Below are 26,993 nucleotides of genomic sequence, written 5' to 3' on the forward strand. Positions count from 1 at the left end.
ATGCATGATAATTCAGAAGACTGCCTGGCTACCTTAGGGTCCCCTTGTTCCCCTTCTCCCCCCACCCTGGGGGCTCTAAGGAGAGAACACAGGGATAATCCCATTCAATGGCGTCAGCTTTGCATCTGCCTAGACTTTAGGAGTCTCTTACCCTTTGTTTTAAAAGTAGCAATGCTTCCTGACTTCTATTTAGGCCAGGGAGTATACACTTTTGTTTTAAATCACCTGCCTGCATTTAATTGCAATTGCAAGTAAAATATTTGACTCACTTCTCTCCCTCCTCCCTCCCATTCACACTGGAAATTTAAAGTTGTGAAACAAACCGAACCTGTCCCTGCTTAATGCAACCAAACACGGCAACACCTCACTTTAATAGAGCACTTAATTGATGCTTCACTAGAATGGAATCCCTATAAATGCATGCAATATGCTCAGTCCAAACAAATTAAAAATTACTCTCACAATGAATTCCAAATATTATGCTTAGACAAAACAACAAACTGTTATTAAACTCGTAAACCTGCATCCCACAAGCACCCACAAAAAGTCTTAAGTTCAAGTTACCAGAATGGTTACACCCCTCTGACAGCATGAACTCTGCAAGCCTCAATAATCCCTCACCAGGAACTCCGCACTTTCTGCTGAGACGAGAAGACAAAAGGGAAAGATACCAATGCTGCATCCAAACACGGGCCCCTCACGGTAGAGTTGCTCAGTACCCCAGTCAGGCTGCGCATTCTGTTTTAATCCTCTTTCTTTTGTAACATGAGCCTCTCCCAAGACACATAAAACATTTGGCTCAGAATGACAATCCTTCAGAATGCCTCGGCGTTCCTTCCTAGAGTTGATAGATCATAATCAAAAGTAAAAGCACGAAGTGCTCTCACTGATAGGCTTTTTTTGCTCCGCTTTTGCCCCACATCTGACTGCCCCCCCTTCTCACTGACCATAAAGAGACAAAACCTGCCTAGAAATTGGTTCTGTCACCTCCAGATAATATCAGACCACCAAGAAAAAGACGATCCATCCATCTACGAAAAATCTAATCACAGACTGAAATGGAGCGCTGCCTTCTGAAGGTCCAATGAAGACCTGCTGAAAAAGCGACCAGGCTCCACAGTAGCACTGGAGGAAAAAGGCCAGGTTGTCTTAGGCCATGAATGTGCAAGACAATGAAACAAAATGAGACTCCACGTCTTTTTCTTGACATTGCTTCCTCTAGCAGGAGCTCGATGCATGTCTGGCAGTAAGTTCTTTGCTGTTGACAGTTTAAAAATCAAACTTGTGAATGGGAGCTGCACCGCCACGCACCTTCTGGGGTAAAAATTTACAAGTCACTACTGGAACAAATCTGTTGGATGTTTTGTATCCCTAGGGTCCATTACATCTTTAAAAGGTTTGCTTAATATCTGGGGCGCCTGGGTGGCTCAGTCAGTTAAGCCTCTGACTCTTGATTTTGGCTCAGGTCATGATCTTGGGGTCGTGAGATCCAGCCTGGCATCTAGCTCTGTGCTCAGGATGGAGCCTGCTTAGGATTCTCTCGCCCCACTCCCCCGGCCCCTCCCCTCACCCCCCTCACACGCATGTGCACTTACACAGGCGCCGGTGCACACTCTCCAAATAAAATCTTTAAAAATAAATAAAAATAAAAATACAAGATTTGCTTAGTATTTATGGAGATCACAGCTACTTATAGACGATCAAAGAAAACCTGAGCTTCGCTTTGGACTGTAGGTATTCTCCTATTGCCGCACCGTCTAGGTATCTGTAACTCGGTATGTTCCTATTCCATCAACAGAGATCCCCTCCTATTAGCGTTCCCCTGAATCCAAGGGCTCCCTCCGAGCTGGCTGGCCCAGTTTTCACTCAATTCCAATACAGCTATGATTTATACTTCTCTGCAGTTAAACACCACTTATCCAACAATCAACATAAATTATTTCCTGTTAGCAAAGCGCTCTTCTACTATGGGAACTTATAACAGTGAGGCCATGGTGCTACTCTATTAATGAGAATTATTACACTTTTAAAGATTTTACTTTTTAACGTAATCTCTACCCCCCAACATTGGGGCTTGAACTCACCACCCGAGGTAAGAGTCGTAGGTTCCACTGACTGAGAGAGCTAGGTGCCGCTACACTTTTAAGTACTCCTCCCTGTCAAAAATGCTTTCTGTCCATTTCAAGGTCTAGATTCTTGCCTCCACAGACAGCCTCACTGTGATGACCAAGGAGCAAACATGGACTCATCCGGAGGACTGAGTCCTCTTTTCTGGGTACGGAGCAGGGGGCGCTGCGTCGTTAAGTGCCAACACAGGGAAGGCCCCTCAGCACAGCAGCTAGCATAAAACAGACATTCAAGGACGTTAATTCTCTTTCCCTAACTTCTGCTTCCTCTATTTATTTTAGATCTTCAGGCTTTGAGAGGCCCTTACTTCCTATCACTAACCAAATCTCAACGCTGTTGTAAACCCTTACATTTATAATCCAAGCAAGAGGCCAAGATATGCAGCCTGTCCAGAATTAACCATTGAGTTCTGCAAATACTGTAACTGGAATAGGACAGATATTCCCAACTTATAAATTATTAGTGTCTCCAAAGTTCATCTGCAACATGGTATAACCACCCTTTTCATGATGTTACATTTAGGATCTCAAGCTATCCCACAAAAGCCCATTTAACCGACAATACACCTGAGTTACAGTGCTGCTGTCATCAGCCTGGGTCTAGCACAGCACCTCGGCTGTGGCAGGCACTAGCTGTTTGCTGCGTTGTGAATCCCTGGGATGAGGGAGGTGCATAGCTGGCTCTGGACAAAATCTTCATACAGCCCAAGAAGGTGCACACCTTCTCCCACCTTCCTCATGCACCCTTCTCACTTCATAGTCCTCGCTTTCCCATGAGGCCAATGCCCTCAGAACTCACAAACTCTAAACTTCAGCACCTCACCAGAGCTCTACCTGTTAATGTTTCAAAGGTGGATGCTTCTCCCTGCCAAAATTACCCCAAGCAGCTGATCTCAGCTGCACATCTGAAGGGAAATCTGATTATAAAGGTATTCCACAAGGGAATACGAGTGTCTGATGGACTTTAACTTGTCCAGAGATTTCTGCCTCTTTAAAAGAAGCCTGGCTACCCAAACAAATCAAAGTTCCTGTGGAAGACAGGAAAATTATCTGAAATAGGTCTGCACAGCAGAGAGGTTAGGGCCACCTGGGGGACTGTTCCCAAGCTATCTCTACTTTTCAAAGCAGCTTCCTCCTCCTTGCCACTTTGAAAACTCATGATTTTTTTTTACAATTTCCATAACTTTGTCAAGTTCCTATGGCCAAAGCAGGTATATGATAACGCTGATGGATGTGAGTGGATACAGGGACAGCATACGATGAGTCTAGTTTGGGCGGTGCTCTTCCTAAACTAGAACATAAGCCATGGTGTTCAAGAATCCTCCTATGTCCTCAAAATATAGTCACCCCCAAAGTGAGCCGCAGAAGCTACAGGAAGATTCAGATGTCAACACGGGGCCAGAATTCTGATTTTACTCATCCTGGCATGGCCAAACGGGGATATTAGATTTGTTTTTGAAGTGTGTTAGGGAGAAAGGGAATGCCACATATCTGCTCTTACGTTCGTGAGGGAGAATGAACAGGAATTAAGAATCAACAAACATATTTTAAATGAGAAGAAGAAAGTGGGCAAAGAAAGTAGTTACTTTTGAAAAAGAATCAAAAATTTAAAAAATCTATACAAGATTCTGCATGTATACTTGTTCACTCTAGCTGCCCTGGGGCATCAATTACTTTTAAGTGTAAAAACAGAAAACATCAACTTGGCCAGGAAAAGCAAAGAATCTAGATACTGAATTACAACACACGCTTGAAGCTGATGCCTGATATCAGCATCAAAAGGTACCAGCCTCATTAAGAGATGGCGCAAACTCCTTCCGGGAGCAGACAAAGGCTTAAAAAGCAAGTCAGCGTTGGGGGTCTGGAAGGGGAAGTGAAAACTGAATTTACCTACATCAATGAACAAGTAGCTATTAAGGCTACTTAAGACACACCTCCAACAACATTTCTCTTTAATACAAATATGCTGAAGGTCTTCAGAATGAAAGCAGCCATTATCCTGCCCCATCATCTGGGCTTTCATTACTCCCACCCCGAAGGGTGACACATCAGACAGACAGAGCTCCCTGCCCACATGCCAGGCCTTTCCACGCAGATCGCCACGCACTCTGACAAGTGCTTATTAATCTTGAGGACGTGCCAATGGAAAAGAGTGGCCACCACAGGCTTTTTATTTTCCTAGGGGGATAGAGGGGAGAAAACTGAGCTAGTGAGCTAAGGGACTAAACCCAAGGTCACAGGTAAGTCAGGAAAGTGGACTCAGGACTTAGATGTTCCCAATCACCTCCTCCACAATTTCACAATTAGTCCCTAATGGCAAACAGGAAGTCTATCTCTATTTTGCTCTAAGAACAGAAGCACCCGGAGGGCACAGGGCCAACTGTTCTTACAGGCTGCTGAGTCCTACTATGATATTTAATTTCAAAGTAACTGTAGCAACAATTACATTAAATGAAAAGTCTCCTTTTCCTCTTAACAGCTCTTCGGTAGTGAATTTGAGGTTTAATCAAGCACCAGACTCTGGACTAAGCAATCTGAGGACACCTGTATAAGATCGAGGTGGTCGGCTAGAAGCCCTTCATTAGACTGCAGTAACCTACGCTTCCTTACAGACTGGCAGACGCAACTCACTATATCCTCCACTGAAGACACGCTTTTGCCTTAGACAGGACGCCCCCAGTAAGAAAGGAAAGCAATTATAACACAAAGTTCACATGGTTCTCAAGAATCCAGTCATATGATTTTTTTTAAAAGCAAACCCTAGGCAGTAAAAAATGAAATTATGGAATAAATAACACCTAATGTTGTCTTATTCCATCATTGCTGAACTTCCCGTTGAATAAGTAAAAGAAAAAATAAGAAAGGTTGAGAAGGACAGGCAGGTGGTCCTCGCTTTGCACCTGCTCCCTGCCGTAGAGCAGTGCGACGCACACTGCAAGTCTGCAAGGTGTGGACAAGGCCGGCTCCACACCACTGCCCACAAATGAGGAGGCACTTCTCCTGTGATGCCTGAGCTCCCAATTTTTCAAGTAACCTAAAGAGAAAACTAAATACCAAACCCCTATAATTCTGTGAAAGAGGAATTATACTAAAAGAATGCTGTGGGAAGGGCAGAAATGACAGAAGAACATGCTTAATTTTTCTTGCAAGGACCAAACACTCCAATTAGAATGATCCAAATGACCATGTGAATTGGAGGCAATTCTTCATGAGGAAAAGCCCCAGAGAGGAGAGGCTTCCTCTAGCTGTATTTGAAGGTAACAGTAGGAGAGCACTGCTAACAAGAACTTGTATTTAAGAGCTTTTCTGAAGAAACTCCAACAGCTTCGTGGGCATTGTTTCCATCATCCACGCGACGTGCCCACAGGAGGGAGGAGGCAGCTATTAAGGCCACTCTGCAAATAAGGAAAAGGAGCACAGGGAATGGGGCGTCAGGTGCCCCGATATACAGCGTGTAGTGGCAGGCTTCCCCACCCCCCACTCTGCAGGTTCACGCATGGCACCACATGTGCTGAAGCAGGTGGACAAAAACTGTCCTTTTTGGAGGAAGGAAAGGGGACAAGGACAGTTTTGCAACATCTGGAAGAAGCCATATTTTCATTATAAAATAATGAAACGAGGGAAAGTCGAGAATCCAGCTGGCTCTGCTAAGTCAGAAGGAAGGGCATGCTGATGAGACAACAGCATTTCTCCTCCCAAAGTCTTGTCTCATTTTTATGCACTTCAAGACTTCATGGCTCTAACCCATCCTTTTACCAAGCTTATTCTCCCTATTCCTTAGTAAAAGAACAAAAACATGTAAAACCATTAAAAAAATAAAAATCAGTTGGCAAATCCTTAAGCTCCTCCCACTTTCCCTCAAAAAGCTGGAACTGGAGGAGCCCCTGGACTCCGTCACCTACCTTTGCTTCGTCATTAATGTCCCAAGTGAAGGAAATGGCATTATACGCGATCTCCTCAATGTTACTGATGGTATTGAAGCTTTCTTTATAGTCAGCTACATGAGTGATGAAAAAGAAAGGGAAATCATGATTTCTGGTTCCAACGTGAGATTGTAGCAGTTCAAAATAAGATTCCGTTTTCCATATTATTGCCTCCGAAAAACTTAAATGAACATGTTGTTGGGTTGAAAAAGTTTCAAAAGATGAAGAAAAAGAATCACAGGATTTTTAAAATACAGGTAAGCTTAGACATATTTAATTTTTTCCTATTATGTCAAAGTTAAGATACTTGGGACTAAAAAGTTTAAGTAACTGTTCTAAGGTCACAAAACTAGCCCAGAGAACCAAGATAAGAACTCAGCTCTTTTAATTTTTCTGAAAAGAGAACACGAATGTTACAAAAGACAGAAGAAATAACACTAAGATTAAGGGCCATCTGTGATACAGACAATGGCTTTATACAAAAATTATATACACGGCAAGAACAGCCATTCTCATAAAGCCACTTCATTAAATACGGATTTGCCTGGTTATACCCCAAGTGATACACCTCTGGGTCTCTCTAAGGACAGAAGAGTCTAGCCACGCAGTTCAGCATGGAAACAGGGGAGATGGTTAGGTAAGTGCCCGCCGGCAGTATTTACTTTTTTACTTCGGTTTTTTTTTCCCTCCACTTTACTTACCATCATCTACAAATAATCAGTATCTCTTAAGGAAGATATTTCACCTCAAAAACTCTGCAGACCAAAGAGCAGCGCACTCATGAGAGCAAGCGACTGAGTTTCAGGCCCCAGTGTCGTCTGGAGAGACACTGCATGGGCCACACGTCCTTATGAAGGAAGTAATGTTATGAGCACTGATTCCAGGAGGCTGAGAACAGTGTTTGGAACAGATCAGTAGCTGGCATAAAAATTCAAATGCTTTCGGCAGGAAGCTGATCACTGCCAAAAATAACTGGAATCAGAAAACTGGATGCTCGCACCTCTGGGAATAAAAGCAGGCTCCAGAGCTACTTACCTATGTCAATGCATCTTTGTTTAGCTGTGTGCTGCCGGGAGTGCCAGTATTTCCAATGCCTTAATTGATCTTCTCTGCTTTTGTCTTCTGCAAAAACCACCATGATCACACTCTATGAAAGAGAATGCATTATAATATAGAGACACTAAACGGAAATCTTACTTAGTGTCCTATTTTACAGTTAAGGCTGAAAACTGCCATTTTCGACCTTCATTTAGATCTTCTTCAGACCCGGGAATACTCGGCTCTGACTAGCTTGCCTAGAGAACAGAACTAAGGGCAGAACTTACTCGGACTTTGCTGATGGGCCGGTGGATCCCCTCGCTGCCGTTCACCTCCTTCAAGGTGACAGGGTAGAACTGGCCTTTGTTCAGGTATGTCATGGTGCTATCTCCTGGCTTCTGTCGAAGAGACTTTGAGGCTTCGAGGGTATATTCAAAGTTGTTCCTAAAGAACAAAAAAAGCCACAGCTCTCTAATCCACTCTTTTGGAAGCTTTCTTAACGCATTAGCGCGATCATGAAATACTTCAGTGTGGATGTATGCAAAGAGCCAACTACCAGGAAACATCCAACTGACTATGTCATGTTATAAATAGCATTTGCTACTTCTTGCACGATAAATATAATCTTAAGCAACGCAGATATTCTCAAATCTCTAATATGCGGGGCTACAAAATGTCTACTAGAAATTCTATGAAGTAATAAGGTTAAAAATTAGAAGTTTAGAAGCTAAGGATATTAAAGATACTAGCAGCTGAAAAGGATTTTGGAAGGAAATCTCACAAGACATGCTGCCAATGTGGTATTTGCCCAGCAAAGGCTGTAAACAGGTGGCTGGTAGGCCTCTGATTAAATTCGATTTGGTGTGCATGGTACTTTTTGTTGTTTTTGCTTGTAATTTAAATGTCTTTGGATGGGCACTGCACAGTTCTCTACATTTACTATCACCTTAAAGTAACATGCATGTATCTCCCTCAAGTTGTTTAATAACCTTCCTGGACCAGAGGTCGAAAAGTGCACCTATTTTTATAAATAAAGTTTTATTGGAATGCAACCACAACCTTTATTTACGTATCATCTATAGCTCTTTTGTGCTGCAGTGGCAGAGCTGGGCAGTTGCAACAGAGGCTATAAGGCCCACAAAGCTGAAATATGTACTATCTGATCCTTTACAGAAAAAGTCTGCTGACCCCTATCTTAGATCCTAAAGGCATCTGAGTTTGTGACTCTTGTACCTTGAGGCAGGTCTTTAAGGGAAGTCTCAATTTCCATAAAATCCCAGACTTTAAAAAATAAACTGTTTGGGGGCGCCTGGGTGGCACAGCGGTTAAGCATCTGCCTTTGGCTCAGGGCGTGATCCCAGCATTATGGGATCGAGCCCCACATCAGGCTCCTCCGCTATGAGCCTGCTTCTTCCTCTCCCACCCCCCTGCTTGTGTTCCCTCTCTTGCTGGCTGTCTCTATCTCTGTCAAATAAATAAATAAAATCTTAAAAAAAAAAACTGTTTTTACTTCAAAATATAGCATACAAAAATGCATAAGACAAATGTATAAAATGAAGTCCTAAATGATTTTTAAAAACATTTGAAAGTGTTTGTACATTTTCATAATTAACTTGGAAGATATGAGGTACATATCTGCATGAGGTACAATTTTGTGAGGTTTTAAAAGAAGAGGTGGTCAGGTCAGAAAAAAGCTGACTTCATATACTTTACCACGAGTGAGGCTAATAAAAAATAAAAGCCTTTATCCACTTGATGTTTTTCCTAAATTCTCACAGAATTATATGCTTTTGGAAACAGAAGGGAGCTCAGGGATCTAATTTAATTGCCTCTTCTCTTCTTTTAGATTCCATTCTACTACCATCACATAAAGAAACTGAAGGAAAGAAAAAGCACCAACACCAAGAATTAAGGAAACATGAAACACAGTACAGAGTTCAAAATTAAATGCACTAAAGCAAATGTCCTCTAGCAAAGATAATACCACCAAAGCCACCTCTGATTTTCCAATATCAAATTAACAAAAAAGTCATAAAAGCTGAAAGTTAAAAATCAAATTAAAAGACAACTATTACCCAGAAACACTGTCAAAAACATAGTCCTCTGAATTCATGCCAGGCATCCGTAGACTGAGATCCGAGGGGAAGAAAACCTGAAATATCAATGTAATAAGCCACAACTATTTAACTGGTTATCAGGCTTACTAAAGACCAATATATGGCACAGCACAGAAGTATGTGGCTTACGGCAACCCACTACTCACTCGATATTCATTTTAAAATAAAAATCTTAACTCTACAAAAAAATTCTGAAGGAAAAACATCCATTTTATATGCCACTCAATTAGATGAAGACAATCAAAGCAGGTACTCCCCCAGACTGCTGCCTTATCCCCTTTTCCTAACTTCCCCACACATCTCAATTCTGTTCAAACTCTAGAATCTGCAACCAAAATCTCATGACTTTTAGGGATCATCACACCAAGTGAAGATACAATATCAAGTCTGCACCACTGCTGGGTGGATTGGTGCATTTTTCTCAGAAAAGACTACTCTTCTGCTCCTAACTCCATAAGCAGAGGGATGTTCCTTTCCCCCGAGAGACATTAAATATGGCCTCAAGCATCTTCACTCCCTAACTCTTACCTGAGAGGTGTTCATCACCACAAACCCCCCAAAGTGTCTGGAGGTAACCTGTAAATTTCACACAACGCATTCCTCAGCATGATCTACTGCCTCCCTGACTCTGCTCCCAACTGAGGGAGACCAAGCAAGTACATGAGAAGTCATTTCACACGGAGACCAACTGTAGGAACCTTGTTTTGGTCTAGGGCAAAAGCTGAAAACAGACTCATGTGGAGATATCTGTTGTTGATGGAAGATTATGTATGGGGTTCTCTTTCTCCAACAAATCACTTAGCTGAAATCATAGTTGTTAACTCAAATACTGGTAAGATTAGCCATGTGCCCTTGATAATAATTTCTGGTTTTGTAGGTTTAGTTTACAAATTATACCCATGGGCCTTTTCTCGTAAAAAAAAAAAAAAAAATCTTTTGTTCCTAATCCATTCATTTCAGGCTGAGTTTCAAGCTTACATAACGAAGAAGAGGTGGAACCCAATACTTATACAAACACACAAACGTCTTGGGAAGATGCTTGCATTTCCTGTACCTCCTGAACGCCTTCCTTGAAGGTCTCTGAGAAGGTAGAGTCTGGAGTTCGCCTTTGAGCATTTGGGGGTTGAGCACCAGCGCTGAACTGGTCAGCACTAAGATTCCGGTCGAAAACCACTACCCGCTCCGTGGGCTCAGGATGATATACTGCTGGAGAGATTCCCACAGCAAAGCCATGGGGCTGGGTTTCTGTCTTGATGGAGTGGGTAGGCATTGTTGCTATGGAGACAGTGACTGTTGTATCAGGAGTTGTTAGATGGCCTCTCTTATCAATGCCCAGCTGGTTGCCATGGGGAAGGACAATGTTAAATGGCACATTTTTCAGTACTTGTACTCTGTTTTCTCCAGCAGAAATGAGGGACTGCTCAGTCACATTTGGTATGCTGTTTCTTAAAGAAAAGAAAAGAAAAGAAAACTGTGTTTTCAAACTCAGTGTTGATACAGTTCTTTGACAATTTTATTTTCCTAATGGCAATGGGCCATTGGGTCCTGTGCAATAGTAATAATAATAATAATCATCGTACACTTGAGAGAAGCCAAATAAATAGAAAATGGCAATGACAACCCATTATTAGAGCAAGAAAAAAAGACTTCATGGTTAATCAGTGATAAAATCCAAAAGTATCAAGTAAAATTTCATTTGAAATCTAGAGAACTCAGAGCTCTCCTCCTACACTTTATCTTCAATAACCCTAATACAATGGTCATATTTCACTAGAAGCCTGAAGCTACAAACGGAACCGGCTGGAGCAGCACCGTGCTTCAAGCACAGACTCTAGAGTCATTCCGCCTTGGCTCAAATTCTGTGACCTTTGGCGAGCTGTTTCACCTCTTAGTAAGCACATGCTCATCTATAAAATGGGGGTAATGACGCTATCTATCTCTCCTCCAAGGTTGTGACAAGGACCAAATGAGACGAGGTGCTGAAATGTGTATGATGATGCCCGGCGCACAAGGGCTCAAGAAGTATGAACGGTTATCCCTTGGCCACCACTTTTCCTACTACCTACGCTTATTTGGCTTTCTCTACCACCAAAAGAAAACCGATGGTTACATTGCACAGGTAGGTATGTTTGCAGAAAATTACTTTTGGTTTAATAAATATCCCGGGCAACAGAAGATGATTTCTAGTCCAGGGTAAAATTAATGAATTTTCAAAGCCCCCTCAAACAATATAGGCTCATACCTTTAAGGAAAAAAGCAACTTGGCAATTTTGTACATTTCAGATCAATGAAATGTTCAAACCTTGCACCATAAATTCACTCCCAAGAATTTATCCTAATGAAAGAAAAACTATCTAGAAAGTTGTTTGTCAAGGCTCTGTAGTAGTAAAAAGAAATTAGAGCCGTAATGTTAGGATAACTAAGTTCTGCTTAAAAACTATAGCAAAAATAAGCAAACAATTTAAAAGTTGGAGAAGAGGGAAGAACAGATTAAACAGGAGGAATTACCTTAGTAACTGTTGAGGCTAGTAATGATACACATAGGCCTACATTATTTCTCTATTTCTGTTGTTTGAAAATACCCATAATAAAAAGTAACATAATAAAAGCCATAAGTCCTTCTCCAAAGGGTAATTATGAAGATGAAAATAGCAACATGGAAAACACTTACAGAAGGGATTAACGAGAAGAACACAAACTATCAAATGCTACCTGTGAATACAACCACAACCACATACAATGTGCATGCACACCCAAATAGTCAATAAATAAATCATTGAGATAGTGGGATTCTGAGTGACCATTCTTTCTTTAAAAATATTTTACTCCTGGGGTGCCTAGGAGGCTTAGTCAGTGGTACATCTGACTCTTGATTTCAGTTCAGGTCATGATCTCAGAATTATGAGATGGAGCCCTGTGTCGGGCTCCACTAAGCCTGGAGCCTGCTTATGATTATCTCTCTCCCTCTGCCCCCCCTTTCTTGCAATCTCCAAATAATATAATATAATATAATATAATATAATATAATATAATATAATATAATATAATATAATATAAATATATCCATTTATTTCTATTACTAATAGAACATAGGGAAATTTACAAGGAATGCTTAAGTTATTTTTCAGGGCCATAAAGTCAAGCGTTCATTTCTGAGAGTTTTGACCTAAAATAACTTCAGCAGGAGCTTGGACTGCAGCTCCTTCATTACGTTTTACTTAGGTCATTACTCAAGATCACTGGTGCTTAATTTTTTTTAAAGGACCCCAACCTTTGCATTAAATGCCACACCCTTCTTAAGAGAAACTCAAAGACAAATAAGGGAACAGTTTGCTTACATTATTGCTAAAAACATCCCTCCACAGAAAAAGAAAGTTAATGCTTTGTTTTGCAAAAAAGGCAACTATGCCTAAAGAAACTGGCAACCTCTCAGAGCAACAGAATCGTAATGATCACCTACCTGTTCCACTGAAGCTTTTTCATTTAAGCTCCTGCTTCATTGTCACAGAAACCTGTGACAATACAACAGTGCTACTTTATGCTCTTAGACATTACCTTTTGCTGTGATCTGGCTCTGGGTGCTCACCATCTGGCTTTGCTGTTGATGACCTCCTCTCTCTTGGAACCTTAGATATTAACAAACATGACACAATTTAGTTCTCACTTAGTGGAGTATAGATAGAGCCTCTTATTTTTCAGTTAAGTTCAATCACTCATATGTCTACTTGATCGCCCACCAGATGCCAGGCAGTGGGGATACACAACGAATAAGATGGTGTCTGCCTTCAAGAGCTTACAAATCTTGTCACAAGGTTAATATGTAAAAATTGACGATTCTTTAGTTGCCAAATAAACTCAGGGCATCACAGATTTACTTTGTCATTGAGTTTGGGTTTCTTCTCTTAAAAAAAAAAAAAACACCTCTGGCTTGGTTTTACCCATTTATCCACGCTTTGGAATAAACCAGAAGCAGCTGAAAACACAACTGGACTCTCAGTATTCTTGCTGCTCCTTTTCACGACCCCTCCTTACAGATCAAATGCACAATCAAAAGGATCAGCCATGCTAACAATTCATTTCCAAGATCCCAGTGCTGGCTTCAAGTGATAAATTTCTTCAGATACCGTGCGATTCACATTATCTGGTACCCGAAGGACAAACTGAACTCGGTTTGTTCCATACCTTTTTTGATTCTGCTCTTCTTTACATAGGAGGTGAAAGCAGGCTAACATTACAGGTGTACCGCAGACATCAACCCATTCGAGACTAGTTCCCAACATGTACTCCAAAGTTGCTAAATGTTTGAAACTGTTTTCAATGTGAATGTATGAATATAATTACCTTTAAACACAAAATAAACTGTTTCATGTGTTAAACAATGTGCTTTTAAAGCTTTATCAAAGTTATTACGTAGGGGCACCTGGGTGGCTCAGTTGGTTAAGCGTCCACTCTTGATCTCAGCTCAGGTCTTTTTTTTTTTTTTTTTTTAAGATTTTATTTATTTATTTGACAGAGAGAGAGAGACAGCCAGCGAGAGAGGGAACACAAGCAGGGGGAGTGGGAGAGGAAGAAGCAGGCTTCCCAGTGGAGCAGGGAGCCCGATGTGGGGCTCAATCCCAGAACCCTGGGATCACACCCGGAGCCGAAGGCAGATGCTCAACGACTGAGCCACCCAGGTGCCCCTCAGCTCAGGTCTTGATGTCAGGGTGGTGACTTCAAGCCCCGGGTTGGAATCCATACTGGGCATGGATGGAGCCTACTTAAAAAGTTATTATGTAAAAACGACGGATGACTATACCCAAAGAACTGAAACAAATCAGTTCATTTAAAAAAGAAAATAATGTTACACCTGTCATAAGAAGCCAACGCATTAGTACTAAGATTGTCACCCTTAATGGACAGACGGTTTATCTCCTTCTAAGATGTAAAATACTTTTAGGACCCTTAATTTAAAACGCATACGCATATAGCCCTTGCAATCACTATTATTACATCAGTCTTTCTGGTACTAAACTTGTTGGTTTTCTCCCATTTCCATTCTCAAAAGTTGCAGTTAAAAATACATAACTTCAAACTTCGTAATTAATACCTAGGAACTTATGATTTTTACACTAATAGAGTCAAGAAAACAAGATGTAAGAAGAATCGATATATCATAAGTTCCACTTCGAAGGAATTCTTCGGCTCAACTTCCCAGGCAAAGATTTCTTCTAGCGTCATCAGTTATCACACAAGTTTCCCTTCATATTCAAAGAAACAAAACAAAACAAAACTTACCTCAGTCTCTCAAACACAACAAGCTGGATACATGGCCTCATACCAGAAAATAATGAAATCTTTTCTTTAGGTCCCAGCCAAATTTGGTAATCATAATCAAGCTATCTTCTCTGTTTTTTCCCCCTCTGCATTTCTTTCTTTCTTTCTTTTTTTTTTTTTAAGAGTTTATTTATTTATTTAAGACAGAGAGAGAGAGAGAGAGAGAGAGCACGTGAGCGCATGCGCGCGAAGGGAGCTAGGGTGTGAGAGCACAAGCAGGGGGAGCTGCAGGCAGAGGAACAGGGAGAAGCAGACTTCCCATGAGCAGGGAGCCCAACAGCGGGGCATGATTCCATGACCCTGGGATCATGACTTGAGCTGAAGGCAGCCGCTTAACCGACTGAGCCACCCAGGTGCCTCCACCGTCTGCATTTCTTATATTCAGGAAAGAATACAGTGCCAGAATGTAACAAAATGTAAGCAACTGGTGAATCTAGGTGAAAGTATCTGGGAGTTAATCGTCCGATTAAATCGAAATTTTCTATAGGTCTGGAAGTTTCAAAAACAAAAATATGGCAAAAACAAACTGTGATATATAGCCATCACCACATACCATTACTGAGCAGAAAGAAGAATGCCAAAGAATAGAGCAAGCAAAGGATGTTCCACAGGAGACAGCGTGGCAGGCTGAAGAGGAGAACTCTGGCACAATCCACACCAGGCCTGAAATCCTAACCGCAACACATACCAGTTATGTGACCTGAGAACTTCATTTTTTCCCATCTGCGAAACAGGGATCATACCACATATTTTGCAGGCTTTCTGAAGGATTCAGAAATAGCATGCGTGCCGGCAACAAGTATAGCATGATAGAGGTAATCAGTAAGTGGCGGCCGGTGTTATTAAGACGGCGATGAGGACAAAGATCTCCAGTTAGGAACGTCACATAAAACTCCAGGCAGAGGACAGGGTCTATTTAATTAAGACTAATCTATAGAAATAGGCAAGAAAATATATCCTGATCTTAGAACTAGAAAGTCCAAGATGAGAAAAATAGCTTTTTTTTCTTCATGAATCCTACAATCAAATCAAAGGATCTGTGAGATCATGTAAGGAAAAGGAAATCACTCTGACTACATCAGAATAAGGTTTAGAGCACAGGAAAACGAACCACTGTCTACTCTTCGGGGCATGCACAAGTCCCTTCGGTAAAACGTCCCATCTGAGTAAGACACATCTACCATCTTCTTTTATGGTAGCTTCACCTTTCAGATCGAGCTAGAACAGCTGGCTACTTCACCCATTTTAAAAACAACCCTTTGATTCTATGATTGCAGATGTTCAGCTTTGAACCACAGTAAGTCAAAGCACTCATTAAACTATTTATAGTCACTGGAGAAGCAACTTGCATTACATTCTCCCAGCAAATTACTGTTTTACATGCTGTTGAATCAAGTGCATCTTGGGCTGTCATGAGGTTTCAGCAGCGGAGGCGCGCATACCTTGTAATAGTCGTACAGCAAGCCCAGCGCAGCGGCGCTGTCTTCGTCGCCATTGATGCTCATCATCGCTTTGGTTGCCGCAGTGAGAGGGTTTTCCAGGAAAGATTTCCAGGCTTCATCCTCACTGGTATAGGAGCGCCGCTGTGGATAAAGTGCTTCATTCTGAAGAACCAAGACTGGCCGTTTGCTTCAGAGAAATTAAAAACATACATATAGATACACCTCATACTTTACCGCAAGGAACCATAAGCAAATTTTTAAAGACCCAAACAACCAATTCCTTGATATGCCAATAAAATAGCCCAATGACCCACCCCAGCAAAGTAGATTAAGACAAGACCAGGAGACAACCCATTTGAACGCACACCAACGGGTCCCCCAGGAAGATATACGGTATTGAGGCAGCCAACCTACAACATGTGACCCAGGATATACTATTTGGCAAAACAAAACAAAACAAAACACTCCAAGAAAATGCCAGGCCATTCAAATACTTAAGTAAACAAACACAAGGACAATGTAAGGCAAAATACAACATACTCCTCAGACGTCTACAGTTAGGACTGTACCCTCTTAAAGAAAGTATACACTGTTCACTCATCATGCTGCTACATGTTACTTCCCTCTTTCTCCTGTTGATACCATGCCTTAAAAAGTTTCCTACCCACAAACCAGGGAGAGAGGAGGAGGGGGCGGAAAGAAAAAGAGCGACTTCGTTTAATCCTCGGGGGTATATGAGAAAGTTAGAATATTCTACTGATTACCAGCAGATTGAGCATGGAATGTGGCCAAAGGGGACTGTAAATCAATAAGGAGGCATAATTTTCTGGCATGGGAGTTAACTGTTTATCTTAGAGATAAACACTTAAGAATCTACAACAATAAATAAAGCCACTGAACAAAAAGAACTTTTAAAGAAAGTAGGTGGGAAATCTGTTTTTAAAAATCTTCACTAGATTTTCACACTGGGCAAGAACGGTTTCATTTTAACATTGTAGTTTGATGGGAAAAATCCAGAAAATCAACGGAGATCTTAGTAAAGCCTTACAGAAGATTTAATTTTAAAGATTAAAACAAACATTACTGATTCCAAAAACTTGAAATGTCAACAGTCTCAACAACTGCTCAGTTGGTATATTTAATAAGTCAATAAGGAGAAAAAGTAAAACACAAACTCCAGCAAAATGAAGCAGGGTTTTTTTTAAGGAAAAAAAATTGCTAATGTTCAAAACTACTCTGAATTATCAGTATTCTAACAAGCAAATTTAAGGATCAGCTCTCATTGCAACACACAAATGAAATATGTAAATGGCCTAAAGGTGACCTACCTACTCTAAAAGTGAATGTAGAAAGATTGATTATCTTTTCAAGTAATCAGCAAAGGTTAGGTTTTTGGCAGTCACCCAGGCCCTTTAAAAACAGATACAGATTTTTAAAAAGGAGAACATCTTTGAAAAGGGGTGGGAACACGGACCAACAACTTAATTTATCCTCAAAATCAGGTCTTAGTTGGAAGTCGGTGTTTTAAACTCACATCTAGGCATAAAATCCAAGGCATAAAATCCAAATGCTAATTACATTTAGTAGGAAAAGCAGTCTTGAGGGGGTGTACTATCCTAACACAAAACAAACACAAAGAAGTTTATTTAAAATGAGGGCTATGTGTATGAATCTCAAATTCACAATAAATAAATAAACACACAAAAGGGCATTCCCTACACCATTAGGAGCAGAGTATAACAGTGGTATCTTGGGGTGATTTACTGGTGTGCGGCTAAGCTATTATTAATAGTGTAATAGCTACTTCCAGGAGATTATGACAGCGCTTGGCTCATTCAATTCCCGTAATGCTAGTTTTTCAGCTTACCTTCGTCTCCCACCCCCATCCCAAATTTGTACAGGCAACAGAAAATATTTTTTGCAAATGGTTTTGTTTGTGATCACCCTGGAGGTGTCTTCCATTTCCAAAGTGTGCCTAAGGCCAAAATTGTAGCTTTGGAAATTTGCCTTATCTAAACCATAAGTCAAGAAATAAACAGTAACCAGTTGCCTGTCTTAGTCTACTTCCTCATATGACGGTCAGGCAGTTGCTAGTCCCTAAAGGCCCATCACTGCCTTTGGTAAGTCTCAAACCCTTCACTGGTGATCTCTCAAGACTTCTGAAACATATTTCAAGTGCTAATTTAACTGCACATTCTACAACACAAGATTAATCCATTTAAGATACCCCATACACAGTATCTAACCTCCCCAATCAGAAAAAGAGCACACTTAAATAAAATGATCCTTAACAAATAATTATAAAACTGGAAGGAACACCTCTGATATGGATTTACCCATCTGAAGTACACAGATTGGTTTGGTGCAATTTACTTTTTTACTAATAAGTGTTTTATTTCACAACAATTTTACAATTACAGAAAAGTTACAAAGAAAACATAGAAATATCCCTCACCCAGTGTCCCTCAATGTTAATATCTTACATTATCACCTTGCATTTGTCAAAAGTATTTCTTCAATCACAAACTTCAAAAGGTCTATTAGTACAGTACGTTCTGTTTATCACCCAGATTTCGAAGATTTCATCCTCTTGATATTTTCCGAAGATTTTTAATTACAGTAATCTGTAATTACCATCAATGATGCAAGTGGCAAAATAACTCCTACAACAATTTTCTCACTCACACTGCCAGCCAGAGGGGGGGAAATGCCAGGACATCAGAGCACTTCAACTTTTCTCTAATTTCTCCTTTCGGAAGTTCTAGCAGGCGGACTGAAGGAGATGGCTGGACAAGGGGCTGATTACCCGAGACGTCTACCTTCCCAGCGGGGGAGCGGGTCCCAAAAATCTCCGCTGGCCCCCTGAGCAAAAGCGACCCTGGCGGGGGTCCCGCGCGGCGCCCCGAATCTCCCTCCCCGCATCCTTGCGAGCAGCAGAACGGAGATGGGGGGGCACCCGCGGGGTGGTCCCCCTGAAGAGGCCGCTGAGACGGGGGTGGCGGTCAAGGAGGGAGGTCTCCCCTCCTAAATTGAGTCCCCAAGGCAAGGGTCTCCCCCGGGGGCTTCGGTGGAACAAAGGCGAGGGGGAGGGGGTGCCGAGGGCAGAGGCCGCGGCCGGGATGAAAGTGGAGGGCGAGACGAGCCCCCCGCCCTCCCGGCCCTCTTCGCGTCCCCGCCCGCCAGGCCTCGCCCCGCGCCCGGCGTCGCACCCCCGCCCGCCCTCGCCTCTCCCGGCCTCGCGGCAGGTGCGGCCGGTCCGGTGCGCGGCGGCGGCCTGAAGCCGCACCGCCGGACTCGCGCGCCGGCGCCTCACTCACTTGTCNTTTTTTTTTTTTTTTTTTTTTTTTTTTTTTTTTTTTTTTTTTTTTTTTTTTTTTTTTTTTTTTTGCTCCGCGTGGCCGCGTCCGTGCGGCGCGCCCCGCGCTCTCGGCCTGCCTCCCGCCGGGACTGGCGTGGCCGCGCGGCTCCTGCGCGCACCTCCCGCCCTTTCGCGGGTCTCCGCGCGCCCACAGCCCTTGGCGGCTCACCTGTGGGACAGGCCGTGTCTTGGCGCCCCCTTCTCGGGCCTTGGGGGTCCGTCTCGCCCCGCTAGCCCACCGAAGCCCTCCGCGCTCCAGTGACGGAGCCTCCCCGCCCGGGGTCCGCCGCTCGGCTGCCTCGGGCACCTTCCCTCCCCGGGTCTGTGAAGCGCCCCGTCCTCGTGCCGCCTCTTGGTCCGAGTCCACTTATTTATGAGGCTTCTGGCTTTTACCTGATAAAGCTCAGATGTCTCCTTCCTCGCCGAGCCCACCGCAGCTGTCCGGCTTTAGAACCTGCTGCGCATCCATCTTACATTGGCCGCTATGTGACAGTCACTGGGCAACCGTTGTTTCCCCTCCTGCGGCCGGCCGGGGTGAGGACCTGCCGAGCGGTGGCATCAGCCTCCAGCCCCAGCCGCCTGGTCCCAAAGGGCCTGCCTGTCCCTCTCCTCTGCGCCGCACCTCACTGCTGGCCCCCGCGTCTCCCACCTCTAATCCTGCGCACCCCTTTATCAGGACTGCCATCGGGGTTTCAACCCCCTCATCCTTCACTCCCCTCACCCCAGACCTCCTTCGTCGGGCTCCATCTCTAACCCACTGCTGAGCCTTCCAGCAGCCCTATTGCAGTGTCTCTGTGCTTACCACCCGGCTGCCATTCATTTCCACCCCTACCCCTGGCCCAAATTGTCCTTCTGAGCTGAAGCGTTCTTCTTCTCTGGGGTCAGCTCGCTGGTTCAACAAATATATATTGAGAGAACTCCTATATGCCAGGCATTGTTCTAGATGCTGGAGATAGTGAGCAAGTTTCCCTGCTTGCCTTCAGCATCCTAGGGGGTAACAGGCAATAAACACAATGAGTAAATTATACCGTGTGTTGGAGAGTGGCAAGTTCTGCAGGAGAAAAAGCAGAGCAGGCAGCTGGAGAGCATGGGGTGGAGCCCCGGTTGGAAGGTTTGAGGAGGAAAGGCCTTCAAGGAAGTGGGGGAGGAGGGTACAGACAGAGGCACACCTTTGCATAAGTTGTGAACAGTGAACATCAGGAGACCCAGGAGACCCGTATGACCAGAGAGGGGCAAAGTGGGAGGACGGGGAGATGTAGGATTTTGTGTCCACTTTGGTTTTTACTGAGTAAGATGGAGGGTTTGGAGTGGAGCAGTGACCTGATCTCACCCGTCTTTAAATAATCTGGGGGGTAGGGGCGCAAATATGGGAGCAGTGAGCCCAGATCAAAGATAAAAGTAGCGTGGCCTCGGGTGGTGGAGTGGAGTAGTGACATGCGGTTGGATCTATTCTGAAGGTAAAGCCAGCAGGATTTCCTGAAAATTAGATATAAAGTATGAGAAAAAGAGATTCAAAGACAGCTATAAAAGGTAAAAGGAATGTTTTTGCCATCACTGAGATGGGGAAGATGACTGGAGTCCCATTTTGGACATAAATTCAAGAATTTTATTAGAGATCCAAGTAGATACGTCAGAAGGTTGGATGTGAATATGGAGTCCAGGGAGGAAGGTGCTGAATGGACATCGGGGAGTCACCAATCAGCACAGAGATGGTCTTGAAAGCCTGGGGATAAGATTGATCTCCTCTGTGGTGAGGAGGAAGGGGACCAGCATGGGATCCTGGAGCCCCCAACATAGGAAGGCTGGGGAGAAGAGAATCCAGAAGAGGAGATAGAAGAGGGGAGACCACTGAGGTCGGAGGAGAATGGAGGCACGGGAGCTGAGTAGAGAAAGTGAAACAGGAGGAAGGCATGGTCAGCTGGGGCACACGCTGCCTGGAGGTCACGTAAGATGATGATTTAGCAACATGGAAGCCCCTGGGGGCTTCATTCAGCACTGCCCCGCAGTGATCCCAGCCAGTTTCCTGCTCCCTGCTCTCCAGGCCCCTTGGGCTCTGAATCCGCATCTACAGACACCTCTCACAGTCCCCTTTCTGCCAGTTCCCGTTTCCATCCCCTAATCCTAGGTACAACACTGCAGCACGGAGCCTGTCCTTTTTTCTTATTCACTAGCTTCCTGTTTAAATAGATTGTATGGTTTTACATGAGATAATTTGAGGGCAAAATTAATAACAGTATAGGTGGAAATCATCAGCATTGCACTGCTTGAAGCAACTCATGGTGGGACCCTGTCTCTTCCTTGACTTTTCTCTTTTTCCTCTACCGCATCTCCAGCTGTGGCCAGGCTGGGCTTCGTAAAGCACGCATTTGAGATCATGTCACTCCGGTGCACTCAAGATAGAGTTCAAACTCCTTAGCAAGGTGTGTAGGTGAATAGCTCAACTGCCCTTTCGCTCTGCTGCTCCTTCCGGTGTTGCTCAGTACTGAGAACCATTCCTGCCCCAATTCCCTGCTCCTCCGCTTCCCACTTGGCCGACTCCGCTCAACCTTCCGGACTCAGCCAGGACTCCCCATTACTCCAGGGGGACCTCCCTGACCTCCTAGGCTGGGTCAAATGTCCTGTGCACACCCATCGTCCGCCATGCATCACCCCATCACCTTTACCACATTCTGTTTGCACTATGCAATTTTCTGTTTGTGTCCAGCTCCATCATGGTGGGGGCTCTTCATGAGAGGGCAGGGATCATATCGCTTCCACTTGAACGTCCCCAGCCTCATGCGATACACATAGAAAATATCCAGTAAGTGTTCATTGAATGGGTCCGAGTCTGGACCATGTCTGGGATTGATCTAAACGGCCTTCCTGTTACAAAGACTAACAGCCTCATGCCTCAGTACCACTGCGTGATACATGGTAGGCACAAAATAAATACGGGACGAATGAATAAATATCAAATCACAAAACCAAAAACAAGAACAGTAAGGGCCCGGGTTGTTAGACCTCAGATGTATTAATAAAAAACATTGGGTCTATTTTGTAAATGTTAATACAGGCTTATTGAGCTTGTCTCTAAGAGGTCTCTAAAATAGAAGTTAAAATCCAGATCTATGAGCAATCCATCTATCTGTTGGCAATACTTTTATTTTTTTAAATTATAAAAATCATACATGGTCATAGTTTTTTTAAAAAGCAAAAAGAAAGAAAGAGAGAAGTAAAAGAACAAAAAAAAAAGGAAATAAGGGAAATTTAAGTAACACAGAGGGTTTAGAGCACAGAGTGCCTCCCTCCTCCATTCCGTCCCCCTCCCCAGAGATAATCACTGGGAACAGTTTTTGTGTCTCTTTCTGGATAATGCCTATGTTTCTACAAGCATACATATGTTTTATTTTCTTACGCAAATGGGATTCACACTGTGCACAGCCCTCCTCAGCCTGCTTGCTTCCGTCTTTAACGTCTTAAACATTTCCCATGTGAGCGTATCTACTGCCTTTTTTAAAAAATGGGTACATATTATGTCTTTGTATTGATGTGTGACAATGAGGCCCTATGGGTGAGCAATTATGGCTTTTCTCCCCAGTTTTTCACAATTATAAATGTTCTGTGATAAACATCCCTCTAACCATATGCTTTGCACACCAGATTTGGTATGGCTATTGGGTAAATCCTAGAACTGGAGCTTCGGTGAAAAAGGCATGCAAAGTTGCACTTGTTATAGGTCTTACCAAATTGTTTTCCAAAAGGTTGCCCCATCTGGGTTCCAACCAACAGGATGTCGGACAACCTGAAGTGCCACACCCCCCTCAACCACAGGTATTATCAAACTTTGCTCTGCCCGTCAGTTGGATGGAAAAAAAATCTCTCATTGTTTTGATTTGCATTTTAAAAAATTATGAGTGAGGTTTAGCATCTTTTTGTTTGTTTGGCAATAATTCTTTTTAGCTCACGGATGGGGTTGTGTGTTTTGTTTTGTTTTGTTTTGTTTTGTTTTGTTTTGTTTTGTTAAGAGAAGGAAGATCTTTGAGGCACCTTCTTAAGTCATGGGCTTCCAAGTAGGGAATGTGGAAGTAAGGAGCCAGGGTTGAATAGATTGAGTGGGTTCTAGCCTAGGTTCTTCTGCTTTCTGGGCCTCAGAAAAAGGAAGAGGTTGGACTGGCCATCTGGTCCCTTCCAGCTCCAGTGTCTCATGACTCAAAAGAATGATTGTGAGGAGTAGCTCTGATCTTAGCTATCCACTGTTTACAACCCAAGGTCCAACCTCCTTAGCCTGGCATTTAAGTTCCTTCTCTATGTGGCCCCTATATCCATTTCTGAATTTATGTCCCAGTGAAAAGCCCCCAATGTTCTGGACGCCCTCACAGTGTTCCCTGAATATGTCCTACAATTCCCAGCCCCTGGTTGCCTCTGCTATTCCTTTCCTTCTCTCCACCCCACCACCCCCTCCCACCTCTGCCTCCGAGGCCACCTGCAACGCCATCTCCCTCCCCTCCCATCTGAACGACTCCCGCAGCGCCGCAGCTGTCCTGTTATGAAACCGCTCAGCACAAGCTGCTCTGCCTTTCAGTTCATTCAGCTCTGCGCGAGTTCAGGAGAATGATTTTAAGGCCACGGGATCTGGATTCAAATCGCAGACCTGCCCCCTATTTTTACCTCAAGCAGTCTACCTCACTGCCAGTCCTCAGCTTTCCCTTCTGTGAGATGAGGAAAACAATACCGAGTTTTGTGGAGTCACATAAAACCACGTGGTTAAAGAAGCTCCCACAATGCCCGGCACAAAGGCATTTGAGCTGTTGGCCTCCAACTTCCGTAGAGATTAGGTGGTCAGGAGGCCAGTCTGGTTCCTCCCCGTGCCTGCTTGCTGGCCATGCCACCTCACCATCACCTGACCAGCCATTTGCAGGGCTCGTCACATGCAGGGACCTCGCTCTGATGAAACAGTCCGTATCGGGGAGACATGGCAAGTAGTTGCCTTGGTAGGGCCTCCATGCCTGCCACCAGAGAGTCAGTCCCGCCCAGCGTCCCACAGCCATCCTGTCTCTCGCTATTGTGACAGGAAAGTCTTCTGCTCTGGAAATAGGGGTGTGGAAGGGAGAGTGTGGAATCCCCACCCTTGCCTCCCAGCTCTGTGACTTAGGAAAGTTACTTAACCCTGAGCCTCAGTTTCCACAACTAGGGGATATGAGGTACTAATTCCTATCACCAGGGTATTTATCTGTTTTGTTTTGTGAAAAGTGCCTCAAACTATGCCAGGCCTATTGGAATTCAATAAATATGAAGCATTCCACTTTCCCATTTTTCTTCACTGTATTTATTATAAGCTGCTTAAGAGACAGAAACTATATCTCATATTTATTTATTTTTTTTTAAAGATTTTATTTATTTATTTGACAGAGACAGCCAGTGAGAGAGGGAGCACAAGCAGGGGGAGNCTTCCCATTTTTCTTCACTGTATTTATTATAAGCTGCTTAAGAGACAGAAACTATATCTCATATTTATTTTTTTTTTTTAAAGATTTTATTTATTTATTTGACAGAGACAGCCAGTGAGAGAGGGAGCACAAGCAGGGGGAGTGGGAGAGGAAGAAGCAGGCTCATAGCGGAGGAGCCTGATGTGGGGCTCGATCCCAGAACGCCGGGATCACGCCTGAGCTGCAGGCAGACGCTTAACCACTGCGCCACCCAGGCGCCCCTATATCTCATATTTAAAAAACCCCTCATCATCTAGCATGGCAATAAGCATTTTCTAGAGTATTGGTAGTTGTTATTCAGGACAGTGATGACATTAGCCTTCTTTGGGCAGTACTCATTGATCAGAGATCACATACCTCAGCTCCTTTGACCCTTAAAACAAACTCTGAGGTAGACAGGGTTATGCCCCACCTTGCAGATGAAGAAATGAGGTCCAAAGAGATCAAAACATGTATTCAGAGTCTCATAGTCAGTAAATTTGGGACTTGAATCAGAGTCTCATTTCCAAATCCTGCACTTTCCCTTCTGGATAGTGGTATGGTCAATATGAGAGCATTTCTGCCTGACATTCTGGGTTTAGCCTGTGGCCCCATTTTAAGGCAGCCTGGACACTTTAAATGTGGTGGAGCCATGGCTGGGGCTTCTAGTGACACCATCTGGTGTAGGGAATGGCGTTTGATTATTCTCCAAATTGGTTGTCCAACTTAGAGAACATGGCAACCCGCAGAACTCTCGCTCCATCTTCCGACGTCCTTAAGGACACTGTCCTGAACGTGCTTTTCCACGGAGGCTTCACCCCTTCCCTACCATGTCTGCCTGTCATGCCAGGATGACTGCAGTCTCAGGTGAGTCTTGTTAAATACCTGGGACCTGATCCAGACTCTCTCGCCATTTCTGAATGAAGGCAGAAGCAGCTATGTCAAGTTGGGTGTCACCCTCTTGCTGGCAACTGGAACCCAGATATCTCACATTCTTTTCTTATGGCTTCACACAGATCGATCATTCCAGTGAAGGCTCAACACTTGCAACACGGCTGCCAGAAAGCCCTAGGCTTAGACACGCTGGCCTTACCCTTCAGTAAACCTCTCTTGTCTGTGACTAATACTGAGTGGGGAGGAGCCATCATGCTTTGCGGCCATCTTAAGAAAGCGCTCCAGGCTTGGGAGTGGGAGGCCTTGGCTCTGTTTGCTGGCTCACATTTGCATATTTCACCCTTTGAAGAAAAGGTTACTAGTGATAAAACATCTTCATTGTAAAATGGATATTTAAAATCGTAGCATCTCATCACTTTTTAATACGAGGAAGAGATTATCCTGCCTTTATAGGAAGGAAACAAGGGATCAAGTTGCTTGCCCAAAGTTAACATTTCATTAACTCAATTTTTCTAATAATTCTTCCCCAGCTGAGTTCCTTTTTACTTGAAATTTGAGTATTTTGTGACTCCCCTTTGGTTATCTTTCCTAAACACCCCAAAACTGTCAGTTCCAATATCTGGAATTTTGAGTTACTCCTGTTGGTGATAATTAGAAAAAGGAAGAACTAAGGGTTGGAAAAATGAAAAGGAAAAAAGCATCAGGAGAATTTCACAACAAGCATCGAGAGAGAAACAACGGGGAAGCAGGATTTGGAGTTGCAGGACTGCCTTTCACGAAGGGACACCTCGAGCACCGCGCTGGTTCTATCACTTCGGAGCTGAGAGGCAATGGGGCATCACTTCTCAGGTATCCTTCCATCCTCTGAGTTAGAGCTCCTCAGGGCATCACAAAACTCCAAGTGACTCTACTCTGGGGCCGTCTTGGGGATCAGCAGATGGGGACAGGAACTCTGAGACAGGAAGTCAGAGGGCTTTTAACACAGAGACAGAGTGGGCAAAGCACAGAAAGTGCTCGTTGGAATGCACGTGATCCTTAAGAAAGCAAAACAACATACTGGCATCGCACCGAGAATGCACAGAAGAGTGACCCTACGAAGTTTCTGGTGGGTGGCAAGTAGAAATTAATTGTATGGGGCACCTGGGTGGCTCAGTCGGTGAAGCATCTGCCTTCAGCTCAGGTCATGATCCCAGGGTCCTGGGATCGAGCCCCGAGTCAGGCTCCTTGCTCAGCAGGGAGCCTACTTCTCCCTCTGCTGCTCCACCTGAGTGTGCTCTTTCTCTCTCTGCCAAATAAACAAATAATAAAAAATTAAAAAAATATATTTTCTGCCCT

General features: G+C 43.7%; 1 protein-coding gene across 2 annotated transcripts in view; it reads right to left on the reverse strand.

The window, feature by feature from the left end:
- Window positions 1-17,090, reverse strand: part of GRHL1 (grainyhead like transcription factor 1) — a 50,091-nt gene extending 33,001 nt beyond the window's left edge. The window contains exons 1-7 of one of the 2 annotated variants that reach the window (XM_034659920.1): window positions 15,963-17,034; window positions 12,760-12,830; window positions 10,259-10,649; window positions 9,163-9,239; window positions 7,375-7,531; window positions 7,085-7,196; window positions 6,029-6,123 (exon numbers count right to left, since the gene is read on the reverse strand). In XM_034659920.1, coding sequence (XP_034515811.1) covers window positions 6,029-6,123; window positions 7,085-7,196; window positions 7,375-7,531; window positions 9,163-9,239; window positions 10,259-10,649; window positions 12,760-12,830; window positions 15,963-16,028 — 969 coding nt within the window. In that variant the 5' untranslated portion in view covers window positions 16,029-17,034. Of the gene's footprint in view, window positions 1-6,028; window positions 6,124-7,084; window positions 7,197-7,374; window positions 7,532-9,162; window positions 9,240-10,258; window positions 10,650-12,759; window positions 12,831-15,962 lie in introns of both variants that reach the window. The other variant, XM_034659921.1, reaches the window with a different exon arrangement.
- Between the last annotated feature and the right edge of the window lie 9,903 nt (window positions 17,091-26,993).

This window comes from Ailuropoda melanoleuca, chromosome 4, assembly GCF_002007445.2.
Source record: "Ailuropoda melanoleuca isolate Jingjing chromosome 4, ASM200744v2, whole genome shotgun sequence".
Taxonomy (NCBI): Eukaryota; Metazoa; Chordata; class Mammalia; order Carnivora; family Ursidae; genus Ailuropoda; species Ailuropoda melanoleuca.